At 48.1% G+C, this 20,727-nt stretch overlaps 1 protein-coding gene across 1 annotated transcript in view; it reads right to left on the bottom strand.

Moving 5' to 3' along the window:
- OTOG (otogelin) overlaps window positions 1-20,727 on the bottom strand; it is a 76,393-nt gene that overhangs the window by 41,661 nt on the left and 14,005 nt on the right. Inside the window, exons 12-23 of the mRNA XM_037521977.2 lie at window positions 20,457-20,585; window positions 19,505-19,613; window positions 19,183-19,229; window positions 18,545-18,690; window positions 16,945-17,077; window positions 15,945-16,122; window positions 13,758-13,882; window positions 12,413-12,625; window positions 10,840-11,032; window positions 9,854-9,928; window positions 9,305-9,348; window positions 7,821-7,974 (exon numbers count right to left, since the gene is read on the bottom strand). Coding sequence (XP_037377874.1) covers window positions 7,821-7,974; window positions 9,305-9,348; window positions 9,854-9,928; window positions 10,840-11,032; window positions 12,413-12,625; window positions 13,758-13,882; window positions 15,945-16,122; window positions 16,945-17,077; window positions 18,545-18,690; window positions 19,183-19,229; window positions 19,505-19,613; window positions 20,457-20,585 — 1,546 coding nt within the window. The remainder of the gene's footprint in view (window positions 1-7,820; window positions 7,975-9,304; window positions 9,349-9,853; window positions 9,929-10,839; window positions 11,033-12,412; window positions 12,626-13,757; window positions 13,883-15,944; window positions 16,123-16,944; window positions 17,078-18,544; window positions 18,691-19,182; window positions 19,230-19,504; window positions 19,614-20,456; window positions 20,586-20,727) is intronic.

Raw genomic sequence — 20,727 nt, 5'->3', positions numbered from 1 at the left:
GATAGAACAAACAGGCAAAAAAAAAAAATCAACTCTGAAAATGCTCTTGACTTAATTGACAATTAAAGGGCTGTCTATCCAACAATAGCAGAATGCACATTACTTATAAGAATACATGGATGTCAAGGCAACTGGACCATAAAAAACTCAATAAATTTCACAGGCTTACAGAGCAATAAGACAAGAGAAAGACATACAAGGAATCCAAATAGGAAAAGAAGAAGTCAAACTATCACTATTTGCAGATGATATGATAATATACATAGAGAACCCCAAAAACTCCACAGAAAAACTAATTCAACTTATCAATCAATTCAGTAAAGTGGCAGGATACAAAATCAACACGCAAAAGTCAGTAGCCTTCCTATACACAAACAATAAATCTGAAGAAGAAGAAATTAAAAAAAAAAACCATCCCTTTTATTATCAAAACAAAAAAAAAATCAAATATTTGGGAATAAATCTAACAAAAGAGGTAAAGGACCTATACAAAGAAAATTATAAAACACTGTTAAAAGAAATAGAAGAAGACACAAAGAAATGGAAAGACATCCCCTGCTCATGGATTGGAAGAATAAACATTATTAAAATGGCCATCCTACCAAAAGCAATATACCGATTCAATGCTATTCCAATCAAAATTTCAATGTCATTCTTCAAAGAAATAGAACAATTATTGATGAAATTCATATGGAACCACCAAAAACCCTGAATAGCCAAAGCTCTACTGAAAAAAAAGAAGGAAATGGAGGCATCACACTCCCAGACTTCAAACTATACTACAAAGCCATAATCATCAAAACTGCATGGTATTGGAACAAGAACAGACATACAGACCAATGGAATTGAATAGAAAATCCAGAAATAAACCCACAGATTTATGGTCAACTAATCTTTGACAAAGGAGCAAAGACTATGCATTGGAGCAAAGAAAGTTTGTTCAATAAATGGTGCTGGGAAAACTGGGTTGCTACATGCAAAAGAATGAAGCTTGACCACTACCTCACACCATACACAAAAATCAACTCAAAATGGATTAAAGAACTAGACATAAGACCTGAAACCATAAAATACATAGAAGGAAATATAGGTGAAACACTACGTGATCTGCATATCAAAGACATCTTTACAGACACATCACCCAAAGCAGTGATAGTGAAGGCAAAGATAAACAGCTGGGACTACATCAAATTAAAGAGCTTCTGCACAGCAAAAGAGACAATAACAAAAACAAAGAGAAACCCCACCAACTGGGAGAACATTTTTGCACACAACACTAATGATAAAGGACTGATCACAAAAATCTGCAAAGAGCTGATGAGACTCAACAACAACAAAGAAAATAACCCAGTCAAAAAATGGGCAGAAGAGCTAAAAAGAAACTTCTCTGAAGAGGAAATGCAAATGGCCAACAGACATATGAAAAAATGTTCAACATCACTTGTCATCAGGGAGATGCAAATCAAAACTACCATGAGATACCATCTTACACCAGTGAGAATGGCACATATTAAAAAAACTAGCAACAACAAATGTTGGCGAGGTTGTGGAGAAAAAGGAACTCTCCTGCACTGTTGGTGGGAGTGCAAACTGGTCCAACCACTATGGAGAGCTGTGTGGAGATTTCTGGACCTACTAAACATAGAGCTTCCATAGGATCCAGCAATTCCACTCCTAGGTATTTACCCAAAGGACACAGAAACATCAATTCCAAAGAACACCTGCACCCCTATGTTTATAGCAGCACTATTTACAATAGCTAAGCTTTGGAAACAGCCCAAATGCTGGATGGCGCTGGAAGGGATCATGCTCAGCGAAATAAGCCAAAAAGAAAAAGAAAAATACCGGATGGTCTCACTCATAGCAGGAATCTAGAAAACTTAAATAAGGGATCAGGAAAATGAATAACTATAAGAAAGTGAAAATCAAAATCAGCAAAAAACTATGAACCAGAGACACTTTTTGGGGGGTGGGGGGTGGGAGGGGAAGGATTGGGGTCAGAATGGGGCATTTGCATTTGTATGGGGGAATATAAAAATAAAATTTATTATTTAAAAAAAAAAAAAAACAAAGAGGAAGTGATGGGGAAAACAAGAAACACCAGCATCTTGTTTTGGTTTGAAAATAGCATGTGACTTTTTCAAAAATTTGCTTTGGCAGCCTCCCCTGGTGGCACAGGTGGTTGAGCACCCTGCTGTGAAGCTGTCTGCAGCCTCTGCAGTGCCGATTCGATCCCGGCCGGCCAGCAAGGGCCCCACATGGCACAGCAGACCTCTCCTGTCTCACCCGCTGCTCCCCTCAGCAGTGTATTTCATCAGTCTGCCTGTTCTGTTCCCCGCTCTGTCTCTGGTGAATCCTCTCACCCTCCTGAGCATCTGGCCTGTACCCTAGTTCTTGTATAAAATAAATAAATAAATCTTTAAAAAAAAAAAAAAAAACTATGAACCGGAGACACTTTTTTTTTTGGGGGGGGGGCCGGGAGGGGAGGGATTGGGGTTAGAATGGGGCATGTGGGGCCTCCCCGGTGGCGCAGCGGTTGAGCGCTGGGTTGCAAAGCTGCCCGCGGCCTCTGCGGCGCCGGTTCGATCCCCGGCTGCTCCCAGGCCACCGGAGGAGGGTCCCACATGGCGCACAGACCTCTCCTGCCGCCCGCTGCTCCCCTCAGCAGTGTACTTCGGTCCTTCTGCCTGCTCTGTTCTCCGCTCTGGCTCTGGTGAATTCTCTCACCCTCCCGCGCTTCTGACTGTACCCAGTGCATGTATAAACAAAAACAAACAAATAAAGAAAGAAAGAAAGAAAACATGCCTCTATATTAAAAAAAAAAAAAAGAATGGGGCATGTGCAGTTGTATGGGGGAATATAAAAATAAAATTTATTATTTAAAAAAAATAAAATAAAATTCAAATATTAAAAAAAAAATTTCACAGGCTTAAAGTCATACAAAGTATATCTTTTGATTACAGTGAAATTAAATTAGAAATCAGGAATAGATAAAAGGAAAATCTCCAAATACTTCAAAATTACAATAGTGGTAATGAAAACACATCATATCAAAATTTGTAGAGTGCAGCTAATACAGAGCTTACAGGAAAATTTATAAATTTAAGTAGTTATATTAGAAAATAATAAAGAATTACTATCAAAGATCTAAAGTAGAAATATTAGAGCAAATTAAATCCAAAACGAATAATAAGGAGATAATAAAAATAAGAGCAGAAAATAAGTAAAATAGAGAAAACCAATGAAACTAGAAGTTATAAAGTTCAATAAAATTGATACCCCCTTGCTAGACTGAATAGTAAAAAAAAGGAAAAACTCAAGTTACCAATATCAGGAATAAGAGGAGACAGCACTATATCTTAGAGATATTAAAAGTAAAATAAGGAAATATTAGATATAATGCTTAACTAATAAGCTTGACAATCTAGATGGGCTATGCAACAACAAAAAATCAAATATCTAGAATAAATATTAATGAGAAATGTGCAGAACTTTTAAATGAAAACTATGTGCATTCTGAGAGAAATTAAAGAAGATCCATCAAATGGACAGATAACATCACAACTGCAGATTGAAGGACTCACTAGTGTGAAGTGCCAGTTCTCCCCAAATTGAGCTACAGATTTTACACAATCACAGTAAAAATCCGAGGCTTTTTTCATAGAAACTGGCAGTCTTATGTTAAATTTATATGGATATGTCAAGACTTAAAAGTGCCAAAAAAAAAAAAAAAAGAAAGAAAGAAAGAAACTTTGGAAAAGAACAAACTTGGAGGACCAACACTTTCTGATGTCAAAACTTACTATAAAGCTTCAGATACTGGCCTGAAAATAGACAAACAGATCAATGGAACAGAATAGAGAATCCTGAAATAAACCTACATTTATACAGTCAATTGATTTTTTTCATCAAGGTGCCAAATCAATTTAATGGGGAAAAGAAAGTCTTTTTTTAAATTGGGGCTAAAACCACTAGCTTTCCATTGGACAAAATAAAATTAAACTTGACTCTATTTTACAATATATACAAAATATAATAATTTTAGATAGACTATAGATCCAAATATAAAAGCTATAAAAATATAAAACTATAAAGCCCTTAAAGGAAAACTCAGGAGACTATCTTTGAAAACTTAGAGTTGGCAAAGATTTCTTAGACAGAACACAGAGTATTAATCACAGAGAAAAAATTATAAATTAGACAGCATCAAAATTAAATACTTCTTATCAGATATTTAGGTATATTAAGACACATATTAAGGCAAACCATAGACCAGGAGAAAATATTTGGAATATATGTATCTGATAAAGGACTTGCAACTAGAACTTCTATAACTCAATTAAAAAAAATAATCAAAAAGAGAAAAGAAATGTGTAAAGTACTTGAATGGACACTACACAAAGGAAGATACACAAATGACCAAAAAGTACACAAAAATGTACTCACTTTAAGTCATTAGAGAGACAGAAATTAAAACCATAATAAGATATGACCATGTATTACTAAAGTAACAAAAACCCAAAGGACTGAAAACAGCAAGTGTTGGTGAGGATGCAGAACAGCCTGAATTCTCATCCAGTAAGACTGTAAGCCAAACAAGTATTTTGGATTATGTGGTTACATAAGCATCTCCCCTAAGACCCAGTCATTCCACTTTGCAGTGTTCATTCAAGAGAAAGACACAGCTGTCTTCAAAATAGTTCCAAACTGGAAACAACCCAAAAATCCCTCAACATTTGAGAGGGTAAATGAATTATTGTTAAGTTCATACTCTGGAATATTACTGAGTGATGAAAAGGCAAACTATGAGCAAAAGCAGCAAGGTGGATCAACCTCAAAAACACATGGTAGGGAAAAGAAAACAGATATCAGGGACAGATACAGTATGTTTCTTTTACATGACTTTCTAGAATAGCTAGATGCCTCTGGTGAGGAAGGAACCAACTAGGAAGAGAAACAGGGTATGAGGGGATTTTTTTTTGAGGTGATGGAAAGAATTCTACAGCTTGGTAGAGGGGTGGGTCACAAGAGGGTATAAATTTATCAAAGTTTAGCAAACTATATACTTATAATCTTCATTTTACTGCATATAAATTAGGCTTCACTTTGTAAAATTAAAAGGGAAAAAAGTGAGATATCAAAGCTTATGGAGGGGGACCCACAATTTTGTTGGGGAGCTCCCAAAATATCTGTTTTCATTCGTTTTTTTTTTCCTCTTGACCTAGCCAATTAAAAAAGAAAATCCTCTTTCCTCTGTTGCCTGGGAGGCAAAACCTTCTAGGCCTCCCTCTATTCTAAGAAACACCATGAAGAGGGCTGGGGTCCCAGTAGACTTGCACTTAATCAGTCTTTTCTCTCTGCAGCACATCCCTCCTGATGCTCCCAAGATCAAAGTCTCTGATTGGGTTTCTTTGGAGGCTTACCACCTTTCTCCTGAGGGCCAGGAGACTGGGAACTAACTTCCTGACCTAGACCAGCAGCTCATCCTCCTGCCTCCCTCCCACCAGCCTGTCCCTGAGATGCCTGGTACTGCTCCTTCTTTGCTTTCCCCTCTGGAGGCATCAGCCATTAACCTTACTCTGCAAGGTCAGTTTCTACACATCCATTCTCATTCCTTCTTCAAACTCTATTGATCTCCTGTCATTGTTACCCCTGTCCTGTTCTCCCTGTCCCTGGGGGATTTCTACTATTTTTTACTCCATTACTAACATTTCATTGCGGTTGTGGGAGGAAGCAGGAAAAACAAAAAGAATGTGATTAATCCACTATGTTTTCCCTGAAACCACTTAACCTTTCAAAGCCTCTATTTTTTTCATGTGTAAACAGGGATAATGGCATCTTCTTCCCAAGGTCATTATGAAAATTTAATTATAGACCTGGGCACACTGCCTCAAGCCTAGTAGATACACAACAAATAGCGGTTTCTTGCCCCTCTCCTCACAATTGCATCAGACACCATCCATGGCCTGGCTCACCACCTCCCACCTTCAGCCCCAGGTCCTGTCTCTTGCCAATTCCTCAGGGGGTTTCCTGCTGCCCACCATCCTCAGCCCCCTCCTTGTCTTTGCAGGCCTGGCTGCATCCCTGAGCACCTACTGTACGCAGACACACAGGCACCTACCACGACTTGAGGTCTCTGTCCTCAAGGTGCTCTCAATCCATAGAGCACCCTCTTTACTTGTTAAGGCACCCTCTCAGGGGGCATTTGCAAGTGCATGGACTTCAAATGAAGGAAGCCAATGCTATCTGCTTACATCGAGTGCTTACTCTGTGGCTTCTTTGCAGATGAGAATCTGAGACCAGGGAGAAGTTTACTAATTTACCCAGCAAGTAATGGAATCAGGATCCAAGTCTGACTCCAGAGTCTGTGCTCAGGACACTGAGCTACCCTAGACCCTTGGCTCAGCACCCAGATGCAAAGAAATCTGGAGCGGCAGACCCCTGCAGTGGCCCCAGAGTCCTTTGGAGCAATTCACAGCACCAAGAGAGTCTTAAAAACAGTTTGGAGTTGGCATGGGGACTATGAGGCCCAGGGTTCCAGGAAGAGGTTAAGGAAAATTCTTGGACATCACTGGAAGCCCTATCCTGGCTCCCAAGAGGATGTTCCAGGATGGCAGGAAATGCTTATCCTTCCTTTACAAGTTAGACTATGATAGTTTCCTTTTGACAAGCCCCTGTGGAATGTGTGTACATCCTCATTGCGCATGAGATACAGCACATCAGGCCGTGGGCAAATACCCCAAGAGGTGATGGGGGTTCAGCACTAAGAAGTGAAAGGAAGCAGGTATTTATAGAGCGCTTGCTCCTCAGTGCCTGGCTCTTTGCAGTCATTGGCTCATTCACTCTCACAAGAACCAGCTCGGCTGGTCTTACTCCGGCCAAATGGGAAGGCTAGAATAAGCCATCATGGCTCCTTGGGCAGACCACTTCCCTCTGCCCTATCTCTAGCCTCAGCTTCTTCATATGAGTCCCAGGGACACTCTGGGACTGAAGGAAAAAATTATACAGTTCTTCATAAAAGGAAAATTCCACCTGACTGGCCCTTCCCCTGCCTACCCTGTCCACCCTGACCTCCCCTGCTGCCAGGCTTGTGTCAGGCTCCTGGCTGACCCCCTGGTGTCTGCAAGGCTGACGGGCACAGCCCTGTGCCTCCCAGCCATGGCATGAGGGGCCCCTCTGTTCTCTCCCACAGACCTGAGGTGAGACCAGAGTCATGAATGAGCACCGAAGAGTGGGGTGTTGGACCCCAGCCGCCACCTCAGTGTAGAGAAGCCACATGGGAATCTCACAGCTTTTCCTGGGCACCCCGGAGGGAGACTCTCCACCACGTGGGCCTTTCTTTTTGGAGTGCTGCAGGGATACTGGCCTCCCACCCAAGGGCTCCCATCCAACCACTGCAGAGAGAGCACAAGAGCCACAGGATGGGTCTCCCCTCTCACAGCCTTCAATCCCCCGTGCGTGTCATGTGTACCACGCACCCCTCTCACTGATTCCACTTTGGTACCTCATTACTCTTCACAACAATGTGAGCAGTAAAGGTCAGGGGTAGGTATTCTTCTTCTTCCCATTTTACAGATGGAGACTGAACCTCAAAGAGGCAGAGGCTTTCTTTGTCCAAGGTCACATGTGGGGAAGAAGCGGAGCCCAGTGGCAGCCACTCCAGGGTGGGTCACCCTGCTCCTGCTCCTGCTTAAATTCCTCACCGGCCATCACTGTCACTCCCTGTAAGGCTGCGAGGCTTTCCCCACCCTGCACCCCACCTGGTGGTCCTGATTCTGCCAGCAGCAGAAGTAGGAGCCCCTCGCATCCTGGATACATACCCCTGGGGACAGGCACAGCCCGAAAGGCAGGGGCCCCGGGCTGGCACGCTGAGATTCAGCAGCTGCTGCTCACACGTCCTCTCTCTGCTCAGTTCAGGGTCTGCGTGCGGGTCACTGCAGTTGACAAAGATCTGGCCCGCTGGGCAGGCAGCAGCTGCGAGAGAAAAGGGAGGGCACTTAGGAGAGCTGGGACACTTAAGCAGAGTGCCAGGAACATCTGGGCCTGGGGTGGACCTGGGGTGGCTAAAGAGACGTGGGGACCCAGATGGGGCTCTGACGCTTTCTTGTCTGGCTGCTCCAAGGTGTCCCGTGCATTCCAGATACACATCACAACCTGAGGGAGGGGCGCTACTGTCACACAACAGGACAGCCACCATCATTGCCACCAAGACAGCACCTCCCCCCAGGTATTGTTTCTGGCACTCCACGTTCACCCGCTTATTTAATGCTGCCTCAACTCAGAGATCTATTACCAGATCCCATTTTCTCATACAATGGAGAGCTGCCACGTCTGCTTGCAAAAGGGATAATACAGGGAAAGGATGCCCCGGAGGGACCAGGAGAGGGACCAGAAGAGCACAGTCATGCAGCGTGGAAGACGGGGCAAAGACATAACAGAGATGTCAGCTTCCCAATGCCTGTCTTTCTGTGGCATAAACCTAACTCCTAAGCCTTCAGTTGAGTTGCCCATGCACTCTCATACTTGGCCCAAGGGATCTTTTTTAGGGAAACTGATAAAAGGGAGTGGAGTGCCATGCCCCGCCTGGGATGGAGCAGAGAAAAAGAAATGGCCACAGAAGTGACTAAAAGGAAAACACAAGACATGGGGAGAATCCAGGAATCTAGGTTACGTACAAGAGTAAACGAAAGCTCAGAGAGGTGAAGTGAGTAACCCAGGACTGCACAGCTAGTGAGGGCTGGGCAAGAAATGAACCCACAGGGTAACATGATTGTTCCCTGATCCCCTCTACTTTAGTGACCTCCTCCATCCTGGAGCCCCTCTGAAGGCTCCAACCCCCTGTCGGACCCTCCTCCGGCCCTCTCAGGCTGACCCACCATTGTGACCCCTCCCCCATCTCTACTGCTGGGAGAGTCCCCAAGGCCCAGGCTGTCCTCACTATCAATGTGACCCCCACCTGGGCTGTGCAGTCACCTCAGTAGACATGTGACAGCTCAGACTAAGGTGATCCAAGATCCAGGGAAGGTCAAGGGACTGTCCAGACACTCCACCCAATTGCCCCAAAGGATACAGAATCTTGGCCTCTATTCAAGAAGCAGCCACTAGGGTGAGACTGTGGGTGGGACTGATTTTAGGAAAAGACCCTCTAACCTAGAGTCTTTCCTGGAGGGCAAGGAATGCAGCAGATTCAGTGTGGGGCAAGACCTGGGGTGGGCGCTCCCCTTTCTGATCTGTCCTTAAGCTCCTTCCTCTCCTCTCCATAACCCCACCAGGGGGCATGCCCCACCCTTCCAGTCACTCTTACGTGGGGCTCTGCTATCACAGCTCATGACTCCATCTTTGCAGTGGCTGAAGAGGGAGAGAGAAAGAAACTAGATTAGCCAACCCCGTCACTGCAGAGCCCAGAAACAAACCCCCTCAATGCCTGTATTCAGGTCCCCACAGGGTTCAGACACCTATCCCCACTCCTATCCCTGGTTCCCTGCACAGAGGGGAGGGTGGGTGCTGCATCTTGGAAAGTTCTGTTCAGTTGTGTTTTCTTCAGTAGCAACTTCATTTAAAGAGAGGACAGTGGGCCTCCCCAGTGGTGCAGCGGGTTGAGCGCGGCACTGTGAAGCTGTCTGCAGCCTCTGCAGTGCGGGTTCGATTCCCGGGGAGATACCAACCTCTCCTGTCATGCCTGCTGCTCCCTTCTGCAGTGTATTTCATCTCTCTGCCTGTTCTGTTCCCCGCTCTGTCTCTGGTGAATCCTCTCACCCTCCCGTGCCTCTGGCCTGTACCCCAGCTCTTGTATAAATAAATCTTTAAAAAAAAATAAAGAGAGGACAGTAATGCTGCCTCCCAAGGAGCTTACCAGTAGCCCAAAGATGGGATGTCACTGTCTCCAGGTGGGTAGTCCACTCCTTGGAAGTGGCAGGAGCACTGGTTCCTATCAAACCCGGGAAGAGAGAAAAATGAGAGCTGGAAATGACAGGGATCACCCCCTCCCCCAGACACCCTCCTCCCTACCTCCTGAGTCTGCCAGGGGCTTAAGGTCACAGAGAAAAGTAATAACATCTACTGTGACATGTGACATTTCTCCCGGGAGTGGGGGAGCCGACCTGGTACAGAGACAGAGGTCAGGGCTGAGGCCCAGATCCAGGGGCCATCCCTCAAACTTGGACAAGGACAGCCTTACTGGTCTGTACACGCCCAAAGCCAACCTCACCTGAACTGAGGAAGGGTAAGGCAGTAAGAATGAACCCACACTTTCTGAGCCCATGCTGGGTGAGGAGCAGGGCAAATATTCTTGCTCTAGTCACTCACTCCCAGCATCTGTTCTGATGGCCCTCACTTCCTCCGGGTCTCTGCTCAAACATCACCTCAGCAGAAAGGCCTCCACCTTGTACCACACGGCTATAGCCCCTTCCCACCCCACAACTCCCTGTTCTCACTCTGCTGCATTGGGCTTTATAGCTCTTGTGAGCAGCTGACCCATCAGGTGTCTGTTTATTTCTCAACACCTAGAATGTGAGTTCCTTGACAGCAGGATTCTCCTTTGTTTGGTGCCGAATTCCCAGAGCGTAGAAATGTCTGGAATACACCAGGACATCAGGAATTATTTGTGGAAGGAGAGGGGAGATGAGGGAGACTGTCTTGGCTCTGTGGGGGTTGCTCTGCCCTGTGGGGAAGCTGAACTGCAGCTGCCTAAAGAGCAAAAGCTGCAGAGGGAAACTGGGAGAGGAAGGAGCCCACCCACCTACCCAGCTCTAGCCTACAACTGTGAGAAGTAGGATGAAGAGGCCCTAGAGACCCCTAGCCTCAGCCCCACTGACACAGAGGTCAAGCTGGCCTGCTTACCTGGGGACACAAAGGTCAGCCTGGGTGTCCAGATAGGTGTCTGGTGGGCAGGCACAGCCTTCTACACACTCATCTCCACCGAGGTCACTGCTGCCATCAACCCCACAGGCCTCAGGGTTGGCCAGGTCCTGGCAGGTGTGTCCACATGGAGTCACACAGGGGCTATATACCTTGGTGGTCTCACAGGACAGGGCTGTAGTGGGCAATGGAACCATGCTTTGGCAACCTTCTCCCCACAGCTTAGTGGGGTGAGGTGATTATGTTGATGAGAGCTGAAAACCAGAGAAGTTAAGACACTTGACCGAGGTCACACAGCAAGTCAAAGTCAGAGTTGGGATTTGGGATATGAATGCAGATCTCAGTCCAGAGTCCCACTAACTACACAAGAATGGCAGAGTAGAAAGTCCGGGCCCCACTTACAAGTTCAGCCTGGATCCTGCACTGGTGCTTCCTTTTCTCTACAGGGCATTCCTCTTCAGTAATACATGGGGAGAGGTGGTGGTGACCTCCCAACAGCCTGCATCCAACCCATCACACACACAGACACCCAGACATGCACAGGTGTGCAAATACACACACATCACCCTTCACTTTCACAGCTATAACACACTCAGACCGAGGCTCAATTGTGCTCTCTCTCGCAGCCTCTGGGGGTCTTTGTCCCAAGACTCAGGGACTCCTATTTCCCCGGGTTCGCCCTCGGTCAGTAAACCCACTGAAACTACCAAGTTCAGTTGTTCTCACCCGGTTGGCTACACCTCATAGCCAACCGAAGAACTTTTATAAATGCTGGTACCCAGCCTCCTGCCAAGTAATTTTTTTAATTGACAGATGTGGCCCAAATAAATGCATTTTTTTAAAATGTTCTCATGGTGATTCTAATGTGCAGTCAGGGTTAGGAACTGCTAGTCCTGTAAATCACCTCTGGAGAAACTGGCTGAGAGAGGGCAGGGGCACAGCAGGGACACACAGCAAGTTACCTGCAGGGCTGGAAGAGAAGACAGGCCTCCTGACTCAGGGTAGTGTGCCTTTCTGTTTATTCAACAAGCATTTGCTAAAAGCTTGCTGAGAAGGGGGCAATTAGCTGAGCTTGAGGGGTACAGAGACAGGTGTAAGACATGGGGAGAGTGCCCCAGGCACACTAGGGTGGGCAGGGCAGCTCGTGTCCTCAAACCCATTGGCCAGGGAGCCAGTGGTCTTTAGAAAGTTTGTGCCAGCTGCAACAAGAGGCTGTGGGAGCTCTGAGTAGGATGGTGGCAGCAGAGGGGGTAAGAAATGAGGGGCTGGGATTGACAGGACAGGTGGAACTTGGTGATGGGCTGAAAGGGGAAGGTAAGAGAATAGTAGTCATGTGTCACCTGTGCCAAGTATCAGGCCAGGGTGATCCAAAGGCTGGGGCCCTTGGGAGAGATGGAGAGCACAGGAGGAGAAGCAGTGAGGGAGAGGCAGCAGGTGGGTGAGGGTGGAGGAGCCTGGGATAGCCCAGTGGAGAGTGCAGGGGGGCAGGTGACACACAGATTTGGAGCTCCGGCTCCCCCAGCTGCCCTCACAGACACATGTGTGGGGCCCTCACCACAGGCTGGCAGGTGGGCGCGGAAGTTGACAGGGAGCCCGTGGCGCCAGCACAGGCGGGCATAGTGGGCCAGGGTGGCACACAGGCAGGGCTGTCCGCAGCGGCAGGCGTCCCGGCGGCACTGCTCAAAGTAGGGCACGGGGCTCAGGTACGCAGAACAGGGTGCGAACAGCTCCCCCGTGAGCACGCTGCAGGACTGCACTGCGAAGGAGGCTGGAGACAGAAAACAGTGGCCAGGGCTCAGGGGTTTACCTGCGGCCCCAGGACCCAGACTGTGCGTGTGCGTGGAGCCTCTCTGTGTGTGCACACGCATTCCTCCTCAGGCCAGGCATGAATCATGCACTGGAAAGAGACACGGGCATGAACAAAACAGACAAAATTCCCTGCCTTCGTGGCACTTAATTCTGGTCAGAGGAGACAGACCCTAAACAATTTAGTAAATCAGAAGGTGGAAAATCTGGGCCTCCCTGGTGGCTCAAGGGTTAAAGACACAGCGCTATCAAACTATCCTCAACCACTGAAACATGAGTTTGATCCCCAGCCAGGGAGGTGACCCCCGATGGCCCAGCAGACCTCTCCTGTCTCGCCAGGGGCTCCCCTCAGCAGTGTATTTCAGCCAGTCTGCCTGTTCTGTTCCCCACTCTGTCTCTGGTGAATCCTCTCACCCTCCGTACCTCTGACCTGTACCCCAGTTCTTATATGCATAAATAAATAAATAAATAAATCTTTTCTTAAAAAAAGAAGGTGGAGAATGTAAGGAAAGAGAAAGCTAGGACGGAGGCTGGGAGTGCAAGGTGGCGCTGGAGAGACCACTGCAATTTAAAATCAGTTGGTGAGGAAGGTCTCTGTGGGAAGATGATGTTTGAGCAAAAACTTGCAAGAGGTGAGGGAGTAGAGCCTGTGTTAATGAGGGAAAAGCATTCCAGGAGGAGGGAACAGCAAGTGCAAAGGCCTGGAGAGGAGAGGAACCTGGCTGTGTGGGGACAACAGCATGGAAGCCAGCATGTCTGAAGCAGAGTGGACGGCAGGGGGAGGCAGTGAGATAAGAGGGAAGGGCAGACAGGGTCAGGCCAGTGGCCACTGTGAGGACTTGACTTTTGCCCTGAGATAGGGGAGCCAGTGTAAATGTCTGTGTACATAACGGTGGTGGAACATGGAGCTTCCTGTCTGCCTAACCCTCACCAGAAGGGAACTCTGGTTCCCTCCCACAGCTCCTCCTCTTCTTACTCCTTCCCAGTTTGACCAGCATCCTCATTCTCACTCCCAGAGGCAAGTTCTCATCAAGCCTCTCTCAAACTAGTCACACCCCCATCACTCCCTCTTTTTCATTCTCCCTCCACCTCACCTGCTTGCAGGTGCATATCACAGGGGTCCAGGGGAGAGCCAGACACCAGTGGAGAGCAGGCGGACAGTGTTTTCCAAGAATTGCCAAAGAGTTGTGGGGTGCTCTCCGGCACACCCACTGGAGACCTGCAGACAGGACACAGCCACGTTCACACACTTGCTTGTGCTGACCCAGGTGACCTTACCACACACACACAGGTAAGCACCTGCCTGTTCATGGACACATGCACCTGCCCAGGGCACAAATACATGCCAGACTTGAAAATAATCGAGGGTGTCGCCACAGTCACATTCAAACACACACAACTGTGGGTATACACTGTGCACACACGTATCATGTTTAACAGCCTCCAAAGGGGCTCAAAATGAGTTTGGGAGCAGACACTGCCTCACTTTCAGCCCCACCCCCTTCTTGTCAGAAAGGGAGAAACAAGGACACCGTGAAGAATAACAAACACCACTGGGTTAACACGTTCTCCCACCTCCCTTCTCCACAGGCAGTTCCTGAAAACTCCTTTGCCCTCCCTCTCTGTCTAGGTAGGAAGTGGTCACTCAGGGGTAGTGAAGAGGGCGAGGGGAGGAGCTCGCTTCCTGGACATCAACGTTCTCTAAGACTCCAGACTCCACTGGGGGGAGAATAGGGAGAGAGCAAGGTGTCCACGTGTGGGGGTCTGCCTGGCACCCACATCACTGCTCCAGGGCAGCGAGACCACTCTCGTGGCCAGTGCACTGTCTCCACCCAGAGGGCACATCCTGGAGGGGGGCGAGCAGCCCACGCCCTCCACCCAGGCCTGCCCACCACGCCAGACGGCTGCTGCAATACCAGCCCCACCGGGCCAGACAGAAGGAGGCTGCGTTTCCCATTGTACATGCTGTGCAAAGCGCTCTTCTTGTTCCTGTTTTCTCAAGTGTGCCTGAATTCTCATTTCTGGCTGAAGAAAGTCCTCATCTTTTTTTCTGCATCACCCAATGCATGTAACTTAAACCTCTAGCCTCAAGATCAACCCTCTGTTCCCCTTTCCGAAAGGTCTGACTCCTGTCCCCTCTCAAGTTCCTTAAGCCGTGCCCGTGTCCAGAGCCTCAATCTTTCCTGGGTAATAGCCTTTCCCTGAATATTGGGAAGCTCAGCGTGCAAACTTCAAGCACTGGGCAGGGCAGGTAAGTGGGTTAGACCGGCTGGTGGGATAGAAAGGAGGGATGTTGATATTATTAGCTCATTGGGAGCTCACACTCATCTAAAGGTGTTCAATTAAAATCATGAACTACTTAAAACCCATTTTAAGGCCTCCGTGTAAAGCAGTATTTTTTCAAGGCCTGGTCCATAGACTTCATCTACCAGACTTGCCATGGTGCTTGTGTAAAATGGCACTCCTGGACCTCACCCTAATCAGATTCTTGAGGAATGGGACCCAGAAATAAGCATGTTAATGAGCACCCAGAACCCCATGTCCTGGAAGTCTTCTGTACAAAGACTATGAACCATACTTAAGCGTAGAGGAAAAAATAATGCATAGTGCATGTCAGGTAAAATGAGGGCCCAAAAAGAAAGATGGGGACTTTCTTCAGCCAGAAATGAGAATTCAGACCCACTCGGGAAAACAGGAACAAGCAGAGCGCTTTGCACAGCATGTACAATGGGAAACGCAGCCTCCTTCTGTCTGGCCCAGTGGGGCTGGTGTTAGAGCAGCCGTCTGGAGTGGTGGGCAGGCCTGGGTGGAGGGCGTGGGCTGCTCGCCCCCCTACAAGATGTGCCCTCTGGGTGGAGACAGTGCACTGGCCATGAGTGGTCTCACTGCTCTGGGGCAGTGATGTGGGTGCCAGGTAGACCCCCACCCCATGGACACTTTGCTCTCTCCCTATTATCCCCCCCAGTGGAGTCTGGAGTCTTAGAGAACGTTGATGTCCAGGAAGCGAGCTCCTCCCCTCACCCTCTTCACTACCCCTGAGTGACCACTTCCTACCTAGACAGAGAGGGAGGGCAAAGGAGTTTTCAGGAACTGCCTGTGGAGAAGGGAGGTGGGAGAACGTGTTAACCCAGTGGTGTTTGTTATTCTTCATGGTGTCCTTGTTTCTCCCTTTCTGACAAGAAGGGAGCAGGGTGGCGGTGAAATAGGGGCAATGCTTCTAAATACCCGGACCAAAGGGCCCCACTTCTCTCTCTCCCTCCAATTCCGGGCAGGGCACGTACAGGAAGTCATCCTGCGTGTTGCCATTGAAGGTGCCGCAGAGGCCCACAGTGTCCTCTGCCCATCGCTGGTCCACCTGCAGGTAGAGCCGCAGACCCTCACGGTCGTACAGCACGCGCACGCCCACGTTGGTCCTCACCCGCAGGAACACGGAGGACAGCCTCCTGATCTCAAAGGCATCTGGGCACGGAACCAGAAGGGGGATTTAGGAAGTAGGGTCAATAAACAGACACACCCCATTCACTGCTGCCACCCGCGTGGCCCACAGGAACCCTGCACCAAGGGGTACACACACTCACGCCCCACTGTGGGCTTGGCTTAGGGAGCCTTGAAGAAGTTCTGTTTGACAATGAAATCAGGATGCAGGCAGCCCTGCTGAGAATTTTAAGGTCAAGTGCCAATTGTAAAGTTTTAATTCCCTGAGGAATTTCCTCCTCTAGCAATGGCTATTTCTGTTCCTACTATTCTTTTCACAATGGCCACCCAAAAGTCCAGAGTGTGGTTTTAGATTCACATGTAGCAAGATTAAATTTTAGATTGTCTACCTCTTGTGGCTTGCATCTCTTTGGTCTCTTTGCACCCCCCACATTCCTGTTCTCTCAATGTTGAGCTCTTATTCTTTTTAATTTTCTCCAGGGCTAGCTTACTTTGTAATAGTTTTGCCATTTTTCTTAGATGTTTTCTTAGAACTCCCACAAATCCCCTATGATCCAGACAGGATAATAAGTAATTATTAACATGAATAGGGATGGGAAACAACCCCATTCTTATGCTAATGTTAAGAGAAACCATCATATTTCTATGAAGCCTCTTGTTAAGCTGGAGTCAGGCCAAAGACATATTTCAGGAGTCCACATTCCTGGGACCAAGATACTCCTTGGCCTGATTCACCCAGGACTAGAAAGTGAGCTCTTGCTGAGTGCCAGTGCCTTTGGCCAAAGGAGCCTGGAAAAAGAAGCCAGGGCAGCCAGGTCCCTGCGAACTCTCCTCCACCAGCCGTACCGTCTGTATAGGGTGGGGTGACCTTGTACTGGTCAAACAGAAGGACATCTCCAGCTTGAGTCAGGGTCACCTGCCTCCAAGGGTCCTGGTGCAGAATCACTGATACTGACTGGACACAGACTCCATCCTGGTTCTGGAGAGAGAAAGGCAACAGGACATTTAGTCTGGCCCATGCTGGTGCCAATGGAGGCCTCCAGAGGTGGGGATTCTCGTGTGCTTTGAGACCAGGGGAGAGTCCTCACAGACCTGGGGTACTACAATAAAAAAAGATGACCAATTCTCAAATGTCTGTGACACAGAGAGCAGAGAAAGACCCCAGATGACCCAGACTCTTGCTTCAGAAACACTGGCCTCCCCTACCTAACTACAATCCAGGACTTTCATTTTATCCTTTGATGGGTATTTGTATAGCTCTCTCCAAGTGCCACATCCTGGAGAGTATTAAGCTCCACTCACAGCCAGGCAGGAAATGAGCTCTTCACAAAGAAGAGACCTGGTTCATGGTAAGAAGAATGTGCTGTCAAGAAGTACAGACAAGCAGAGGAGGGGGTCACCCCACATTGCTAGCTACCTATCAAGGTTGTGGACATCTGTCTAGAGAAGCCATCATATTGCTATGAAGCCTATTATTATGTTGGAGCTGGGGCAAACACATATTTTAGGAGTCCACATTCCTGGGACCAAGGTGCCACTTGGCCTAATTCACCCAGTACTAGAGTTTGAGCTCTTGCCATGTTGGGGGAGGGGACTGAGTAACGGACCCCTGAGGTCCCATAACCCTCAGGTAGTCTAACACTCTAGAACTCCGTGAGTGGGAAGGCGCCCAGCTGGGCTGTGTTTGTCTATCTGGGCTTTTTTTTTGGCACCCTCAGGATGTGATGGGCGTGGCCTCCCTTTTGAAGACAAGGAGTCTCCTGATCAGAGAGCAATCCCTGGTGGGGAAAGCGAAGGGAGTTACTCAAGCCTAAAGAGGAAGAAAGTTGGACATAGTCAGCAATGGGCAGTGCATTGACCACATCTATCCCAGACATGCAAGCTGGGCATTTTCTCAGTATGTCTACTCTGACTGATGCAATTCAGGGGACACTTCCTCCAGGAAGCCTTTTCTGAGCCACCCCTCCCCTGCCCAACACCTGGGCAAAGCAATGAAAAGTTCCTCCTTGGAGAGCTACCTTGTACTCACTGTGTTGTCACGGCTCCTATAACACAGTGGGTTATGAGGTGACTTGTCTGCAGAGCCTGTCTAATTCATCCTAGTTTCCAAGACCAAACACATCTGACACAATTAGACGTTCAGTATTTACTGAACAAATAAACACAGATGTTGAAGAAACACTATGAGGCAGAGAAGATGAAGTTGAATTAGACCTATTCCAGAGATTTTTTTAAACACTGAGGTCCAGGAAAGGGAAGTAACTCTCGTCTGGGAGATGTTCTAGAGCCAGAGGTCATTCCTGGGCCCCTAGTTCTGACCGGAAAGAATAGACAGCAGTATGAGTGGGTCATGGAAAGACATAGGGCCCTGCCCTTAGTCCCCAGTCCCTGAGGGGGCAGAGGGAAGGTATGGCTGGTGGAATGGACTGGAGTCACCAGCTCTTACCAGGCCACATGGGGCATTCTGCAGTGTTACTGTGAAGGTGCCTGATGAATGGCTCTTGGCTAGAATGTACTGACATGTGGCAGGAAACGTGTACCGACGGCCATCAAAGGTGGTGAAATGGATGTCTCCAGTCACCGAACATTCACCTGAGGGGCAAAGAAAGGAAGGAGGCCCCTGGGGGCTGCCCCTCAGGGTCTCCCTCTCTCTCTGCTCCCAGTAGGAGGCGTCAGTGCCCTGCCCTCAGGGGGCTGGCCCTCAGGGTCTCCCTCTCCCTGTCAGTGCCCTGTCCTCAGGAATCAGGGCTGCCTTTGAAGCCTGACCTTCCCTTTGAGAGTCCCAGTTAGTGAGGAGATGCAGTTTTGCTCTAGGCATCTCTCTCTGAGGACCTAAATTTGGGGATCAGTCTCAGTCCAAGGCCTCCACCCCTTACCCCATCATCAGGAAGGTCTCAGAGTATAGAATCCCATATAATACTCTCCCTTACAGGGGTGAGTTAATATGGAAGAGGCTCAAGAAAACAAAAAGGACAAACCAATGTAACCAAGTGACCACCCCTTCCCCACCAGCAGGCTTGACCCCAGAGCTTCCCTTCCCCTCAAACTGGAGATACAAAAGACCCAGGTGGGGGCCAGACATACCTGGGCAGACAGATGTGCTACACACCCACTTGCCTGCAGTGCATGTGCTGAAACAGAGACCACGGAGGCAGGGGCTCACCCTTCCAGGCCTGAGATGGATGGAGGACTGAGGGGTCCATAGAGCTCCAGCCCCCCACCCTCATTCTTCTCATCTCTAAAATGGAAGGTGGAGATTTGCCCCACAGGTTGGAGCTAATGGGATTCAGAGACTCTGAATAAGTGTCCCTTGTCATCACGGCTCCCAGACCCCAGATGGGCAGCCCTAATGGAAAGCCTGGGAGAAGCACTATCTCCCCCAACCCCCCAAGTCATGGACACAGACCAGGTATTGCAGTCTTCCTTAACCACAGAGCCAGTCGGGTACAGTGTCCCATGGAACTCACAGGGACACTCAGCTGGCGCCACGCAGCCCCCATCCTCAAAGATCAGCCCTAGGGTGACAACAAAGGCCAATTTTAACCTCTGTTCCTGTTTGCAAACATTCATGGCTCCCCAGGGCCTGTAATAAAAATCTCCTTATCCAAGCTCTTTCACTTCTGAGCCCACTGCCAACTCTCTCCTGCATAATTCTTGGCTCAGGCCAAATCAGACTCTCTGAGCAAATAATCCTACCTGTAGACCTTTGCTCAGAGAACCCGTAGCCCTTATCCCCAACCTGCATACAAACTAGCTTCTCCTCTCCACCTCTCAAAAGTATATCACTATATGTAGACTCAGTTAGGTACCACCTCTTCCAGGAAGCCTTCCTGACAATCCCTTTCCCCACTGAATTCTTGTATCTCTTATCTGAACCCACAAGCTGGCCCTCACCACACCATGCCTCAGACTGTAGTTGTATGTACAAGTGTCATCACTGCAACCAGTGTGATCCCTGAAGTCAATAATGTATCTATATTTTTTTCAATCTACCCGCCCCCCTCAGAGATTTATGCCCTGAGTTGCACATTGTAGACATGCTAACATGAAAAGCAGCACAAAATAATTGTGTGTAGATGAATGTTAAGACAAATGCATATTTGATAAGCACATAAATGAATGAATGACCTGTCTTCATCCACATTTTAAAAAATTCAGCACTGATGAAATTATTGATGAATCTCTCAAGAACCGCAGTTTGTCCCCCACCTACCTTAAGCCATTCATTTACATATCCACTTATTAGTTATTTGTTCCTTCATTCATTCCACAAATAGGCATCCTCTGTGCCCTTGCTTCATGCCCATGCATGCAGGTGAGGCAGATGCTACCAGGCACCCACTCCACCCCTACCATACCATCAGGGCAGTAGCAGCCGTCCACACAGGCAATCTCACTGTCCACACAGGACGTCCGGGGCTGGCAGGAAGCAGGGCAGCAGGCAATGCATTCGTTGTAGGTAAAGGCCTTCTCTTTGCAGTGCACGGCTTGGGAGAGAGGGAGAGTGGCTGGTGTATCAGCTCCTTACTGGCCCCAGTCCTGCCAGCACCCACCCAGCCCTTACCCCAGCCTTGGGGTGAGAGTGGGAAGACTTTGCTTTCCTGATACCCTAGTCCCAATATTGGATAA

The sequence above is a fragment of the Talpa occidentalis genome, unplaced genomic scaffold (assembly GCF_014898055.3).
Source record: "Talpa occidentalis isolate TD23 unplaced genomic scaffold, MPIMG_talOcc4v2.1 talOcc4.3, whole genome shotgun sequence".
Taxonomy (NCBI): Eukaryota; Metazoa; Chordata; class Mammalia; order Eulipotyphla; family Talpidae; genus Talpa; species Talpa occidentalis.
The sequence above is the reverse complement of the archived record's forward strand: the minus strand, read 5'-3'. Positions and strand labels throughout refer to the sequence as shown.